Source organism: Nicotiana sylvestris, chromosome 2, assembly GCF_000393655.2.
Source record: "Nicotiana sylvestris chromosome 2, ASM39365v2, whole genome shotgun sequence".
NCBI classification, from domain to species: domain Eukaryota; kingdom Viridiplantae; phylum Streptophyta; class Magnoliopsida; order Solanales; family Solanaceae; genus Nicotiana; species Nicotiana sylvestris.
In genome coordinates, this window is record NC_091058.1 from 195,246,025 (window position 1) to 195,262,975 (window position 16,951).

The following is a 16,951-nucleotide window of genomic DNA, read 5'->3' on the forward strand; positions in this document are numbered from 1 at the left end:
TCTCTTCTTCTAAGTTATTCAAAAGTTATTATTTTTGGTCAAAGCTCTTCATATATATTTGGCTCCGAATCGAGGGCAAAACAATTGTTAAGCTTAGACCCGAGCCTGGACTTAACATCACAACTGATTTGATTATTTATTTTATCTTTAATTTGCTTATCTAACGTTATTGATCACTTGTATTGAATCTGTCCACATATTCTTAAAACCGCGTACAAATTCAATTGTTATCCATTTCAAAGGGTAAAAAGGTATGTACTCTACCAGTTCTATTTATGTGATCATATTTTCTTTTTAATTCATTTGTTTCAAAAAGAATAATTTATTTTAAAATTTTAAAATAATTTACTTTATAGCCGCATAACTAGTATTATATATCTAAGACTATAAATTTTAAAAGTTTTATAACCAAACAAAAAGTATGATGTCTTTAGGATCATATAAGTATCAAAAAGATTTTTTCCCCTTAAATTTTGTGCTTGGTGAAATAGGTTCATGCATGATTAGTCAATGTCAATATATACTAGAAGGACAATTATGAGTTGAAAAGCGAAAATTATTCCCTTTCTGAAAGACATAAAGATAGAAGGATGGAAGAAGCTTGCTAATAAATGGCCTTTTGACAATGTACATACGACTCAAAAAGGTCAAAGTCAACCCATACGAAAATATTGTTCTAACTTTGAACACTTCAACAATAGTGGCTCTTCACGGGAAAAAAAAGAAAGAAAAAAAAAGTAGAAATTAATTCCCCATCTATAAATGCCTCTGCATTCTTAGACATCCCTCCACACACAACTAAACTACAGAAAAGATGAATTTCTCTTCAAGAAAACAATTCATTTTCCTCATTGCATTAACTATAGTACTAGTTGTTGTTCCAAGAACAATCTTGGCACAAAACTGTGGATGTGCAGAAAGCTTGTGCTGCAGCAAATGGGGCTTTTGTGGTACTGGAAATGATTTCTGCGGGCAAGGATGTCAAGGAGGGCCTTGTTTTAGTGCTTCACTATCAAGCAACGGAGGTTCAGTTGCTGATGTTGTTTCTAATGCATTCTTCAATGGAATAGCAGATCAAGCTGCTTCTACCTGTGAAGGAAAAGGGTTTTACACAAGGGCTAACTTCCTTGAAGCTCTTCAATCTTATCCCAATTTTGGTACTATGGGTTCTACCGATGATTCTAAGCGTGAGATTGCTGCTTTTTTTGCTCACGTCACCCATGAAACCGGACGTAAGCTTTCTTACTAATTGCTTGCTCCTTCTATTTTGGCTCTCTTTTTGGCGGTTTTCTCTTAGAAACTTTTAATATACTTACTTTCTATTTTAATTTATGTGAATCTATTTGTCATAAATAAAATTTAAGAAATAAAATAAGGCTTTGAAATATATAATTTTAACCGTACCATAATATTTTTGTACTTATAAAACTTCTGAAGCTTGTAGTCTCGATCATATTATGACATTTGTGTGACTGCCATTAAGAGTAAAATATGATGTTTATGTTAATTCATTATCAACTTTAAATAGGGGTAGTTATTTTGAAATGGACTAAAAAGAAAAATAAGGTCTAAATATGAAAATATAAATGTGGTATTTATTGTTCCACATGTACCAACTTTAAATTTGGATCCACTTTTCACTAAATTAAAATTCCACTAAAATCTATACAATGGACGTGTACTTATATAGAGTCTTTCCTGTTATAAAATTACTCAATAGTCCCCATATATGTTGAGTTTATATTTTATGCAATGATGGAACTGATAATGTAAGAATATTTTTATACTATGAGGTTATTTATTAAGTAATTACATGTAAATTTTTTAATAATCATTACTATATAAAAAATAATAATTAACCTGCAATTATATATTAAAATTCACTAATAGTTTTAAAGAATCTTTACATCATCTAACATATACTATTACTTATATCTTTTAACAATATTTGTTTGCTGATTTGGTTTATACAGACATGTGCTTCATAAATGAGATAAATGGTCCTTCAGGCGACTATTGTGATGAGGACAACACAGAGTACCCTTGTGTCTCAGGCAAGAACTACTACGGTCGAGGACCCATCCAACTATCATGGAACTTCAACTATGGACCTGCCGGAAAATCCATAGGATTCGATGGCCTAAATGACCCCGACATTGTGGCTAGAGATGCTGTTATTTCCTTCAAGACTGCCCTGTGGTATTGGATGAACAATTGCCATTCTCTCATTACTTCTGGCCAAGGTTTTGGCCCAACCATTCGAGCCATTAATGGCCAGATTGAGTGTGACGGCGGCAACCCGCAGACTGTTGCCAGAAGGGTTGAGTATTATACTGAGTATTGTCAACAACTAGGCGTGGAGACTGGGGATAATCTCACTTGTTAGCACCCTAAGTAATTAAAGAGGTTGAATGAAAGAATAACCAGAGATTTTAATTATTAGTTGCTCCACGGTTGTGAGGCTTACATATATATGTTGTGAGAATTGAATAAGACTCCATTATACATAATTTTATTTTAAAAAGAAATATATGATTATATACTACACAGTTGGAGATGCAACTCTGCAAAAAGTGCTTCTTTTTATGTTTTTATTTTTGCTTCATTTCGGTTTTTACCAGAACTATTTACTAGCAATTTGTCAAAAAATAATTTTGTCGCAGATTAAGCTTCAAGTCCATTATGTTGCTTTCTTAGCGTTTAAATTGTTTTTAGTTAATATACCACAGAGACAGATCCAGAATTTTGACAGGATGGGTGCACTATTAAAAAGGAGTGGATCCAGTATATAGATTTTACATATTCAACCTTTAGTTCTTACTATTGCGCACCCGTTACACTTTTGAATTATAACTTCAAAATTAAAATTAAAAAAAAAAACTATTTTTCTTTAATCTATATCTACTATCCATTTCAATATCGGGATCAAAAAAAGAAATAAAAGAAAAAGTACCTAATTAATACCCAAAAAGTAACACCAGACAAGCTCGTCTTCCGTGAGCGTCTAGTTCTAGGAAAAAAAAATAAAAAACAACAAGATTGATATAAGATTTGACCTCGCAACCCCATTTAGAGAGGTAGACCCAATAACTATCACATCATATAATACTTTGAGCATGAGTACACACATATATAATTAAGTATTTTCGAAAAAAATATAATATTACTATACTTGATTTAGGGAGGGGAGCATGTGTTCACGTGCCCCATAAAAGCCCCTAGCTAGATACACCCCTGTATATCACTAGGTAATGTACCTAGTGGCTAATGTTATTAATAATAATAATAAAAAGACCCTAGAAAATCTTACAATTTGAAAAAAAATTAGAGCTTGCTTTAATACTAGCATCACGATGGTATATAACTTGTTCCATATCACATGCTAAGTTCACGTATAAATACCCTTTCAATGGGCTGAGCATTTAGAATTCTTATACCATACATTAAAAAGTAATTAATAATATCAGCATGTGTCGTTTGAGAGTACTTCCAAAATAAAAAACAATGTTATTGATAAAAATTGCCCCTCGTTCTCCTCCCTAAGAACTTGAACATAGTGGTCATCCTTCTTCCCTTTATACCTGGATAAACTGAGCAGTGCACACCTTTTTCCTTTATATATGGGGATTTGGGTAGAGTTGGGGATTTGGGGAGTTGTTGCTTTTTGAATAATTGGAATTTAGACTTTGTTTTGGGGTCGGATTTCGAAACTAATTATATATTTGGGCTCGTGGGTGAATAGGTGATCGGATTTTGATTCGAACCTCCTGTTTTGACCAAGCGGGCCCGGGATCGATTTTTGATATTTGGGAAGAATGATAGAAAACCTATAATTTAGCATTGAGATTGTAATAATTAGCATTTATTGATGTTGTTAAGTCAATTTGGACTAGATACGAGTAATTTGGAGGCAAATTCTAAAGGAAAAGTGGTGTTTGAGGCTTGAGTTGGCCGTGGAAGTTTGAGGTAAGTGTTTGGTCTAACCTTAGCTTGAGGGATTAGGAGTTGTGTCTTATTTGCTATGTGTTAATTGTGGAGTACGACGTATAGGCATGGTGACGAGTAACTATACGTTGATGTCAAGCATGCCCGTGAGTCTTGTATTGCAATTGTTGTGACTCCGTTGTGGTTTATCTGTGCTTCATATGAGGATTATCATTATTGTTCCCTTGTCGGGATGTTGTTGTGATATTATTGTTCCCTTGTTGGGATGTTGTTGTCATATTATTATTCACTTGCCAGGATGTTGTTGTTATATTATTGTTCCCTTGCCGGGAATCTTTTATGATTGGTGTTGATAAATGAAAAGGGAGCGGGTTGCACGCCTGCAATGGTACAATATGAAATGGGAGCGGGATGTACGCTTGCAACGGTACTATATGAAATGGGAGCGAGTTGCACGGCTGCAACGGTACTATATGAAATGGGAGCAGGTTGCACGCCTGCAACGGTATTATATGAAATGGGGTCGGGTTGCATGCCTGCAATGGTATTACATGTGTACTTTTTTCTTATTTCCTTATCTTTTGCTGGTAATTGATTTATGGCATTCCTTACATTTCTCTACTGTTATTCTATTGTTATCTGTTACTCCCCGCATCATGTTTCCCCCGCCCAACTTTAGCTGTAATTATTTGTTTTTATTTCCGCTGTATATGATTTAACTGCACAGGTTTATTTGATAGTCTGGTCCTAGCCTCACTACTTCGCCGAGGTTAGGCTAGGCACTTACCAATACATGGGGTCGGTTGTGCTGATACTACACTCTGCACTGTGTGAAGATGCTGATACCGGAGCATTTGGACCGTAGTGAGGGTGCTGTGTTCAGTCCATTCAGGCGATCCGAGGTAGTCCTGCAGACGTCCGCGGGCCTTGGCGTCTCCTCCTATCTTTTCTCTTTCCGTTTTTACTTATTCAGAGACAGACTTGTGTATTTCCATTCAGGCCATATTTGTAGTATACTTAGATAGTCCGTGACTTGTGATACCAAATTCTAGGTGGTATTGTACATCAGATTATGTAGCAGTGTTTGGTTGAACTATTAAGTTTTTCGTCTTCCATATTTCTGGTTATTTAATTTATTCCGCTGTTTAATCACTTAATACTTTGAATTGTAGAGCATGCTTAATAAGAAGGGTCATGAATTTATAATACTCGGCTTGCCTAGCTTTCACGAGTAGGAGCCATCACGATTTCCGAGGGTAGGAAATCGGGGTCGTGACAACAGTTCACCATAACATATGCTAATTTATTGTCTTCTCTTAGAATATGTGATTGTGACAACCTGATAGGTCGTTTTGAGTACTAGCCTTTATTTCCGTATTCCGAGACCACTCATAACTTCATTTGATATTTTTCGACTTGCGTGTGGTCCGTGTCTCTTTTCGAAAAGCTTTTAAATAAAATTTTGAAGAAAATATTATTTTTGAATTAAAATGAGGCTAGAGTTGATTACGGCCAACATTTTTGGTAAACGACCTCGGATCCGTATTATTATGATTTTGATAGGTTCGTACGATTTTTTTGGACTTGTACGCAAGTTTGGTTGGGGTCTGGGGTGACCCGATCGCATTTCAGCAAATATGTGAAGGAGTGTGAAAATTGAGTTTTCAAGTTGAAATCTTGAGTCTTGAGGATCAGTTCGTGTTATTTGGTATTATTTTGATGGTTTTCGAACTGCTGGTGCTCCGCACTTATTGGTGCACGCATGCAGATCTCATATATGCATGGTCCGGCTCGCATTTGTGAATTTCGCTTTAGTGATCATGTGATCGCATTTGCAAAAGGCACTGCTGTCACGACCCAAAATTCACTAGTCGTTGATGGCACCTAACTTAACCCGCTAGGTAAGCCAACTAATAACTATCCAATTCCAATAACCTTTAATGAAACAATTAAACAAAAAAAATTATCTGAATCTTATACATTTCCCAAGGACTAGTACTACAAATCATGGGCTTCTAAGAATAGAGTTTACAAAGCTAATATGAAGTAAATGCATCTTTTGTCTGTAAAGTACATGCGTTTTTATAAATCTAAGGCTACCATGAATAAGAGGCAGCCACAACAGGGACGCATGTACATCTTCAAAGCCAGCTCCCATTGAACATAGCAACAACAACAGCCAACATCTGTATGCAAGGTGCAGAAGTGTAGTATGAGTACAACCGACTCCATGTACTCAATAAGAAACAAACCTAACATTAGGTTGAAAGTAATGACGAGCTGGAACATAGGTCGGGTCCAACACCAATAACCAACCACAGTTCATAAAATTGTAAAGCAAATAACAAAAGAAGTACTCGGAATTTAAAGTTCTCGGCTTTTTCATAACTCCGAAAATAGTTTCGTTTTTCAAGTATATCGGTGAAAACCTAAATCCTTTACCGAAATCGTCAAAAAATATGAGATTGTTTCAAAACTGTAATTTTTCTAAAATTCTTTCCAAAATAAATAAGATATTTCATTTTCTTTCCAGATAGCAAATGCAAAATATCTCTCTATGCTCATATATCAATATGTACGAGAAGTCATGAATGACGTGATACTGTACAACATGAGAAAAAATACATCTCTATGCAGGTATGTCATGTGTGCATGTCAATTCCATGTATCTCAAAGATAAATCATGTACTCACACTCTCAGAGGACTTGTTGTCACTGTCTCACACTTTCTGCTCATTATGCCCAATCACTCAGCACCATGTATGGCCAATCCGGCCCAGGAAAGATCCATCCCGGAATATATACATAAACTGACCAACAATCACTCAGTGCTGAGTAGGGCCAATCCAACCCGTGGAGAAGATCCATCTCCAGGTATATACTACTTCAGACAAGATCAATGTCCAGGGAAGATCTATCCCTCAATATAATCAATTACGCTCACTATGGGGTGTACAAACTCCGGAGGGGCTCCGACACCCCAAGCGCTATCATAAGATCAGTATAAACACTGCAACATGCAGCCCGATCCCATAACTGTCACTCATAATCAGTCTCTCAGCCTCACTCAATAATCAATCTTTCCAGTCTCACACACGGGCTCACAATGTATGAAACTAACCCAACTAGAATGATATAACGTATCAATAAATAACAACTAATACTAAGATATGATATGGATGCATGAATATGACTAGGTACGAAATATTAGTAAAATCAGTGAGATGACAACAAGAAATGACCACTATGGGTCCCAATGGTATCGGCATAAAGACTAAACATAATATCTAGCATGATTGATACCTCAATTACTTAATCAGATGGTAAAAACACGGATATCAACAAAATAGGGCCACTATACTGTGCCATGGAAACAACAGTCACAATTCACATGGTGCATGCCTACAATCCCGTCACCTAGCATGTATATAACACGTATTCGGGAGTTTCATACCTTCAGCACTAAGTTTAGAAGAGTTACTTACCTTAAACAAGCGGATTCCAATACGGAGCAAGCCAACAATGCTCCAAAAATGCCATTATGCGCGTAGCGACATCCAAACGGCTCAAAACTAGCCAAAAGCAACTCAATTACATCAAATAAAGCCAAAGGAAACAATTCCAAATGATAAAGATCGAATCCTTAATCAAAACCCAAAATAGGCCAAAAATCACTCCCAAGCCCACACCTCGAGACCCAACAAAACTCAAAAAACTGACAACTCATTCAATTACGAGTCCAACCATACTAGTTTCACTCAAATCTGACTCCAAATCGATGTTCAAAACTCAAAAATTCACATTATGAAACTTTAGGCCAAAACCCCCAAATTTCTCTTTAAAATTCATCAACCAAATGCTAAAATCGAATATAGATTCATGAAATATAACCAAAACGGAGTAGAGAACACTAACCCTAATTCATAAGGTGAAAATTTCTTCAAGAATCGCCTCAATCCGAGCTCCATAGCTCCCAAAATGTAAAAATGGCCGAAACCCTCGAAGTAGAGTACTTTATAATCTGCCCAAACCTCCTCTTAGGCGAACGTGGGAACACCATCGTGTTCACAATAAACAAAATGCACACTGCCACAAAAGACTCTACATGTTCGCGATACACCCCATGCGAACCCAATAACCACTATTGACTCATATTACGAGACTGTAATGAAGGTTTCCCCAGCTCCAGTTGCCAAACCTCAACACTATGCGAACGTGATCCTTCAACGCGAACGCTATCCTTTATATGCGAATGCGAAGGACACCGCATCAACCCACCGCGAACGCGACCAAAGAAGCGTGAACGTGAATAATAAATCACTGCGCTGACCAAAATACCCTTCACGAACACGTTGCTCCATATGCGAGCACGAAGCACGGCTGAAACACCAGAAACCCAACAATAACAACATGGGGAAAAATAGCCCGAAATCAATCTGAAACACACCCGAGCCCCTTTGGACCCCGTCCGAACATACCAACAAGTCCCATAACTTAACACAGACCTATCAAGGCCTTTAAACACACATAACAACATCTAAATGACGAATCACACCTCAAATCGAAATCATTGAACTTTGAAACTTCAAACTTCCACAACCGATGCTGAAACCTACCAAATCACGTCCGATTGACCTCAAATTTTGGACACAAGTCACTTTTGACATTATGGACATGCTCCAACTTCCGGAATCAGAATCTAACCCCGATATCAAAAAGTCCACTCTCGGTCAAACTTTTCAAAATTTCAACTTTCTCCATTTCAAGCCTAATTCTACTGCGGACCTCCAAATCACAATCCAGACACGCTCCCAAGTCCAAAATCACCCAACGGAGCTAACAGTACCATCAAAAATCTAATCTGAGGTCAACTACTAAAAAGTCAAACTTGGTCAACTCTTTCAATTTAAAGCTTCCTAATTGAGAATCATTCTTCCAAATCAATTTCGAATAGCCTGAAAAACCAAAACCGATGATTCACATAAGTCATAATACATCATACGGAGCTACTCATGCCCATAAACTACCGAGCGAAGTGCAAATGCTCAAAACAGCTGGTCGGGTCGTTACATCCTCCCCCACTTAAACATATGTTTGTCCTTGAATGTGCCCAAAGTTATTCTCAAAGCCCTCAAAACGCAGTGTAATCTTACTATGAACATATCTGGGGGTGATCCTACGTCAGCCTATCCCATATAGGCCCGACAACACAACATAACTAAAGATCATTACTCCAACCTTAACCCATAAGCCTTAGAATCCAATTTCCAACATCCGGAATTTCTATAAGATTAGAATCTCGCATATATACACTATATAAGTCTGAACAAGCTATATCAAGCCTTAACCATAACCGAAGATGTAATCACATGATATACCGTATAACGCAAATACTCATAGCAATAATTTCCAATCGCATTAGCTGCTCAAAACAACCCAATACCGGTAATAAACCTTATACCAAATAAAGCCTCGTTCTAATGCGTGACCCCATCCAAACGGTGGTCCATATTATATACCTCGATCCACACTTTTCAAAATCAATAACCACACAAAATTTGACATCAAGTACCCAAAGTGAATCACCATAACTATGAAGAGCAAATAACACAATACCACAATCCGAAAAGAACATAGCCAACATACAATCAATCATGCAATACCCAAATACTCATCTTGCTCAAATTTCGCTATAAAGCCCAAACAGAATTGTGCCGTATATGCATAAAACCCAAACCCCTCGTAGCATAAAAGAGTAACTGACAGATCATTTCTAAACACGAATAAGCTTAACAACAACTGAATGGCACATCCCTCAATAATAGTAGTATGGAGCCAACCAATCCGGCTCGGTGAAGAATACACATCCTAATTGGGCCTACTAATGGACCTACAAATCAGCTCTACTCACCCACAAATAGATAAATAACCCTCCGAAAGTCCACAATGGTTGAATCATAACACATACTATCATCTGACTAGCTTCAGCCACAACTTCACAGTCCACAACCGTGAAACAATTTGCTTCTGAGAACTCCAAGTCTCCAAATCCATAAAACACATGAATAACCATCGCTAATCTCAACTCCACCGCCCTAATATCTAACACATCTCCTATACACGATCATCCTACGAGGAATACTTCAATAATTATTTCGTGCCACAAAGAAAAATTTGAATATCAACAGTCAATCAACTAGGAGAGTGCCGCAACAACAATGAAGTAGTCATAAATCAAAACACATTGCCCCTTTTGAAATGTTTACTCTCATCAAGCCATACTAAATAATAATATCATTTACCTAGTCATCTGAAACCGTCCATGTTGCCAAAGAATTTTATGACCTTCCCCTCAAAAATAAACTGTGACCTCGCTCATGCAAATCTCAATCCCACACAACACATATCATATACCATACCTTCATATGTAAAATACGAGAACCTCATAATCCAATTTGAGTCACAATCAACTACATACTCTATTAGCCAAGGACTTTCCATTTGCTTTCATCCAGGAGAAAATCACCAAACACCTCATGATTCTCACGCCAGTAGGAAATATACTCCTCGAACCATGGTAGAAACCATTAAGAACTATTCGAAGCCCATTTGCACATAACTAAGCTATCAGAATCGAATCTCTCTAACTCATCCAAGCCACGCAGGTTGCCAAAATCCAAGAGCATTTCCACAAAACACCTATAGAAACTAGCCACATCATAAGTACCTAAAGAACCAATTATATCCATTACTGTGTTGATCCAACCTATTACCGAGTTGTCCTAACTCTCAAAGTTCTTCCCGAATTACCTTCAAATTGATATTTCTCCTTGCTAGAACACTATTATCCTTAACCAAAACTTTCCGCACAAACTCTAGCATAGAACTACACCGCCCTAAGACTCATAAGCCGTTAAATTCCCTCTTCAGTACCCCAAAAATATCACAACCGAGATACCTACTCCAAAGATACCTTCTACGAATCTAAAGTTGTTTCCTTCACCTTTCTGACTCTAAAATGTAGAATCCTTAAGAATATAGAAATGCCACAAGTCTCGACACCATCCAATGTAAATCTTAGTTTGTAGCCATATACACATCCTGAAGATTCCCAATTGCTACATATAAATCTTGAATTCGTTAGAACAATTCTCGAGACTTATCCACTATGCTCAAATATCAATTAAACTGATCAAATGGACCGAGAGACATGTGCCCCACTTGCACACCAACACCCTAAGAAGTAATCCACACTTCTAAGCAACCGAGTAAATCCCTACTCTATGTACACTACATCCTTTACAAATAACAACTCAATCAATTACTGTTTCTCATATACCCATAAAGAATAATACAACCCGTGTCCAGAAATTCCTTCACTCGATTCATCCTTGATCTCAACCTCTACAAATCATAACTTATTCACAAGTGTACCTCAAACCGAAACCAATACAACACATAATTGTGCAATCAACTTATCAATAGCAGACTCCTCAACTTGGCTCAAAGCCAAGGAATAAAGCCTCTAATAACTTAAAATAGCCACCCCCATACTTCCATAATACCGCAATAGGATTCAATAAATCTTTCATAAGCTTATGTAACACAAACTATCTAATACATCAAATCATGTGTAAATCTCGGATTCACTCTTGTAACAGTCAAGCCAACTTCCACAAGCGGTCTAAACTCAAATTGCAACACATATAATTCGTTGGTAAAGGAGAACTCTCTACAAAAACAACACAGGAATCACACAATCTCAGGACACCTCCAGGGAGATAACACACCTTCTTGCCTCAAACTGACATCTTTCTATACCCTTCCATAGTCATAACTACTACGTAATCGCTTAACCTTCCTGATTCTAAACTCATCCATTCCACAATTAACCAATATGAAAGATACTACAACACACCCATAACTTGAGACTGTACGTCAAATTAAGACAGAAATAAAACACCCAATTTACATCTCAATCAACTCTTTTCGTCATATTTGAATAATTTGAACACTTACCGCAGTCACATCATATTCGTTATATAGCCATTTAAACACTCATAGAGCCGCAAATTCCACAAATAGGGACACTACTAGACTTATAAGTCAAAAAGCACGTGCCCACACAATCGAAATCTCCGTGCTCAAGCTATAGTCAAAACCCTTTCTCAAGTCCTCCAGACTGGCCCATCATCATCACACATAAATCGCATCAGCACCTCATCCATAGAATCACAAGCCGTCGATCCACAACTGATATCGAGTGCTCACATGCGCATACGAATGCATGGAAAGAATTCAAATAGGTATGCATCAAGCTGAATCAATGCTGCACGATAAGGAAAGAAAGTTGGGAAGTATATCCTAAATGTCATGTAGCCTCTCGAAGATAGGTATGGACGTCATCATACCGATCCACAAGACTCTACTAGACACTTGCCATGACTTGGAGAACCTATGACCCTAGAGCTCTGATACCAATTTGTCACAACCCAAAATCCACTAGTCGTGATGGCACTTAACCCAACCCGCTAGGTATGCCAACTAATAACTATCCAATTCCAATAACCTTTAATGAGACAATTAAACAAAGCACATTATCTGAATCTTTTCAATTTTCCAAGGATTGGTAGTACAAATCATGAGCTCCTAAGAATAAAGTTTACAAAGATGATATAAAGTAAATACATCTTCTATTTAAAAACAAATACATAAACAAAGTTTTTATAAATCTAAGGCTACCATGAATAAGAGGTAGCCACAACAGGGACACATGTACATCTTCAAGCCAGCTCCCACCGAACATAGCATGAACAACAACCAATATCTGCATGCAAGCTGCAGAAGTGTAGTATGCGTATAACCACCCCATGTACTCAATAAGTAACAAACCTAACCTTAGGTTGAAAGTAGTGACGAGCTGGAACATAGGTCGGGTCAAAAACTAATAACCAATAGCAATTCATAACAATGTAAGGCAAATAACAAAAGAAGTAACTCGGAATTTAAACTACTAAGATTTTTAATAATTCCCAAAAATAGTTTCGCTTTTCATGTATAACACTGAAAATCCAAATCCTTTACTGAAATCGTCGAAAAATATTAGATAGTTTGAAAACTATAATTTTTCTAAAAATCCTTTCCACAATAAATAAGATGTTTCATTTTATTTCCAGAGAGCAAGTGTAAAATATCAAAATATCTCTCTATGCTCATATACTAAATCAGGGAAGATCCATCCCGGAATATATACATCAACTGACCAACAACCACTCAAAACTGAGTAGGGCCAATCTATCCCGTGGAGAAGGTCCATCTCTAGGTATATAATGCTTCGGAAAAGATATATATCCATGGAAGATCCATACCTCAATATAATCAACCGTTCTCACTGGAGTGTGTACAGACTCCAGAGGGGCTGCTACAGTCCAATCACCATCATAAAATTAGTATAACCACTACAGCGTGCAACTCGATCCCATAACTGTCATTCATAATTAGGCTCTCGACCTCACTCAGTCATTAATCTCTCCAGTCTAACTCATGGGCTCACAATGTCATGAAACTAACCCAACAACAATGATATGTTGTATCATAAATAATAACTGAGATTGAGATATGATATGGATGCATGAATATGACTGAGTACGAAATATCTGTAAAATCAGTGAGTTGACCGCAAGAAATGACCACTATAGGTCCCAACAGTATCGGCATAATGCCTAAACATAATATCTAACATCATTGACAGATCAATTGTTCCATGGAAACAATAGAGTCATAGTTCACATAGTGCACGCCCACACGCCCGTCACCTAGCATGTGCGTCACCTCAATACCAATCATATAACATGTATTTCGGGGGTTCATACCCTTGGCACTAAGTTTAGAAGAGTTACTTTCCTCAAACAGGCTAATTCCAATACTGAGCAAGCTAATTGATGCTCCAAAAATGCCATCACGTGCGTAGCGACCTCTGAACGGCTCAAAACTATCCAAAAGAAACTCAATTACATCAAATAAAGCCCAAAGAAACAATTCCAAATGATAAAGATCGAATCCTTAATAAAACCCAAAACCGGCCAAAATACACAGGCCCGCGCCTCGAAACCCGACAAAACACACAAAAACTGACAACTCATTCAATTACGAGTCAAACCACACTAGTTTTACTCAAATTTTACTCCGAATCGATGTTCAAAACTCAAAAATTCACATCATGAACCTTTAGGCCAAAACCCCAATTTCCTCTTTAAAATTCATCAACCAAACGCTAATATAGAAGATAGATTCATGAAATATAACCACAACCGAGTAGAGAACACTTACCCCAATTCATAAAGTGAAAATTGCTTCAAGAATCGCCTCAATCCGAGCTCTATAGCTCCCAAAATGTAAAAATGTCCGAAACACTCGAAATAGAGTACTTTATAATCTGCCCAAGCCTCCTCTTACATGAGCGCGGGAACACCATTGAATTGGCGATAAACAAAATGCACAATGCCACAAAATACTCTACGCGTTTGTGATACACCCTATGCGAACGCAATGACCACAGATTCCACAGCTTCATGAACGCGACTCATATCATGTGAATTCGATGAAGGACTCCCTAACTCCATTTGCCAAAACTCAACTAGAGGTGCATGTATCAGTCGAGATTTAAGGCATAAGTTTTACCTATGTATAAGGGAGTTTATGGAAGAAACAGAAGATACGATGCAATATTGAAAGGTAAGTAACGTAAAAGTGAAAATGATACGAGACACTCAAGCACAAAAAGTTGTGAATAGTCGAGACTTCAGATAGATATTGGGTTTTAATTTAGTTTACAAAGGAGACCCTAGCCAAAGTTTTGCAAATCATTAATAGTTAACATTCGGGGACGAATGTTGCTAAAAGGGTGAAGGATGTTATATCTCGTACTTTAATATTAGGATGTGATGACCCAAAAGGTCATCACTTGCTTTAGAAATAAATTCTATACTCCGAGGCCTTAAAAACCTCTTTATGTCTCACCTCGATTTGCATGCTCAGTCCGGGCGCGTATCCGTAAAGCCATTATGTGAAAATCTGTTAAAAATGATAAATTTTGCTTTTGAAATAAATTTAGGTTGACTTCGGTCAATATTTTGGGTAAACGGACTCAGAACCATGATTTGACGGTCCTCGAGGGTCTGTAGGAAAATATGGGACTTGGGCGTATGCCCGGAATCAAATTCCGAGGTCCCAAGCCCGAGAAATGAATTTTTAAAGAAAATTATTTTCTGGAATATATATGAGTTTTTGGAAGTGAAATATGTTTGAATTTGATGGTATCAGACACGTATTTTGGTTCTGGAGCTCAGTACAGGTCTTATATGTGATTCATGTTGAGCTTGTAAAATTTGGTAAGAAACGAAGGTCATATGACGTGATTCGGAACCTTAGTTGTAAAATTGAAACTTTGAAAGTTGTTGAGATTTTCTTTGATTTTGATGCTAAATTCATAGTTGTTGATATTATTTTGATGATTTGATTGCACGAGCAAGTTCGTATGATGTTTCTAGGTTAGTGTGCATGTTTGGTTTGGAGCCCGGAGGGCTCGGGTGAGTTTTGGATAAACCACGAAGGGAAATTGGACTTAGGAGAATTACTGGCGTGTTGCAGGTTTGTAGCAGAACTCTGATCTCGCATTTGCAAGATTATGCATCACAACTGCGATGAAAGTAGGGTTCACAAATGCGAGGTTTTGGTTGCAAATGCGAAGAACCCCGGACCAGCTTTATCTTGCATTTGCGAGGTACCCTTCGCAAATGCGAAGTCTTCTGTTAATGCCAGAGGTTACAAATGCGACCCATGTATCACAAATGCGACATATCTTTTGCATTTGCGATGTCAGCAGGTTCCTTAAGGGTTCGCAACAATTGCGACATCTGCAACCTGCTAAATCATAACTTAGACGCATTTTCAGCCATTTTCCAACCCATTTCAAAACCTAAACACCTTGGGTGATTTTCAAAGACAACTACTCTTCCAAATCGATTGTAAGTCATTTATAGCTTGTTTTCATTAATCTATAACACCATTTCACGTGATTTCAACTCAAAATCAAAGTTTTTCATTGAGGAAATCGGGTGTTTTTGTTAGAACTTAGGTTTTTCAAATTTTGGGGATTTGGACCTCGATATGAGGTTCGATTAAAAAATAAATTATATATTTGGGTTCGTGGGTAATCGGGTTTTGGTTCGAACCTCGGGTTTTGACCATGTGGGCCCGGTGACGATTTTTGATTTTTTGGGAAAAACTTTAGAAAACTTATTTTCATGCATTAGAATTGATTCATTTAGCATTTATTGATATGGTTAAGTAACTTGTGGCTAGATACAAGAGAATTGGTGGTGGAATCAAGAGGTAAACTGATAGTTGAGGCTTGAATTGTGTTCATGGCATCGAGGTAAGTGTTTGGTCTAACATTAGCTTGAAGGATTAAGAGTTGTGTCCTATTTGCCATGTGTTAGTTGTTGAGTACAACGTATAGGCATGGTGACGGGTATCTATATGTTGGTGTCAAGCATGCCCGTGAGTCTTATACTATGAGTAATGTGACTTCGTTTGTATTGTTCATGCCTTATGTGATGAGTTCTATTGTTGAGAAAGTCTTGTGGAAGTAATATTGGTATTTGAATATTGAAGAGCGTTGGTTAAAGTTGTAAAACGATTTGTGGAAGTATATTGGCAATTGAACCTTATAGAGCATTGGCTCAAATTGTGAATTCAGTTGTGAAGTAAATGTGAAAAAGAAAAGAGGATTATGATATTGTCTCCCTTGCCGGGATGTTGTTGTTTTAATGTTATCTCCCTTGACGGGATATTATTGTCTTGATATTGTTTTCCTTGCCGGGATATGATTGTTGTGCTATTGTTCCCTTACCGGGATTTTATTGTGAATTTGTTGATTCCCTTGCCCTTATTGCTTTGTGATTGTTGTTTGGGTGAGTATAAAGCACGAAGGGTGATGACGTGT

General features: G+C 37.3%; 1 protein-coding gene across 1 annotated transcript; it reads left to right on the top strand.

The window, feature by feature from the left end:
* The first annotated feature begins 784 nt into the window (after positions 1-784).
* LOC104227256 (endochitinase EP3-like) lies at positions 785-2,562 on the top strand. The gene is made up of 2 exons (XM_009779471.2): positions 785-1,232; positions 1,974-2,562. Exons 1-2 carry the CDS (start codon positions 815-817, stop codon positions 2,384-2,386), a joined length of 831 nt encoding a protein of 276 aa, XP_009777773.1. The 5' UTR covers positions 785-814; the 3' UTR covers positions 2,387-2,562.
* Positions 2,563-16,951: the final 14,389 nt, after the last annotated feature.

Excerpts from the sequence above, each read along its gene's own strand:
- LOC104227256 (XM_009779471.2), top strand. The coding sequence starts at position 815 with ATGAATTTCTCTTCAAGAAAACAATTCATTTTCCTCATTGCATTAACT. Across the intron at positions 1,233-1,973 it reads CGTCACCCATGAAACCGGAC|ACATGTGCTTCATAAATGAG; the intron begins GTAAGCTTTCTT and ends TGGTTTATACAG.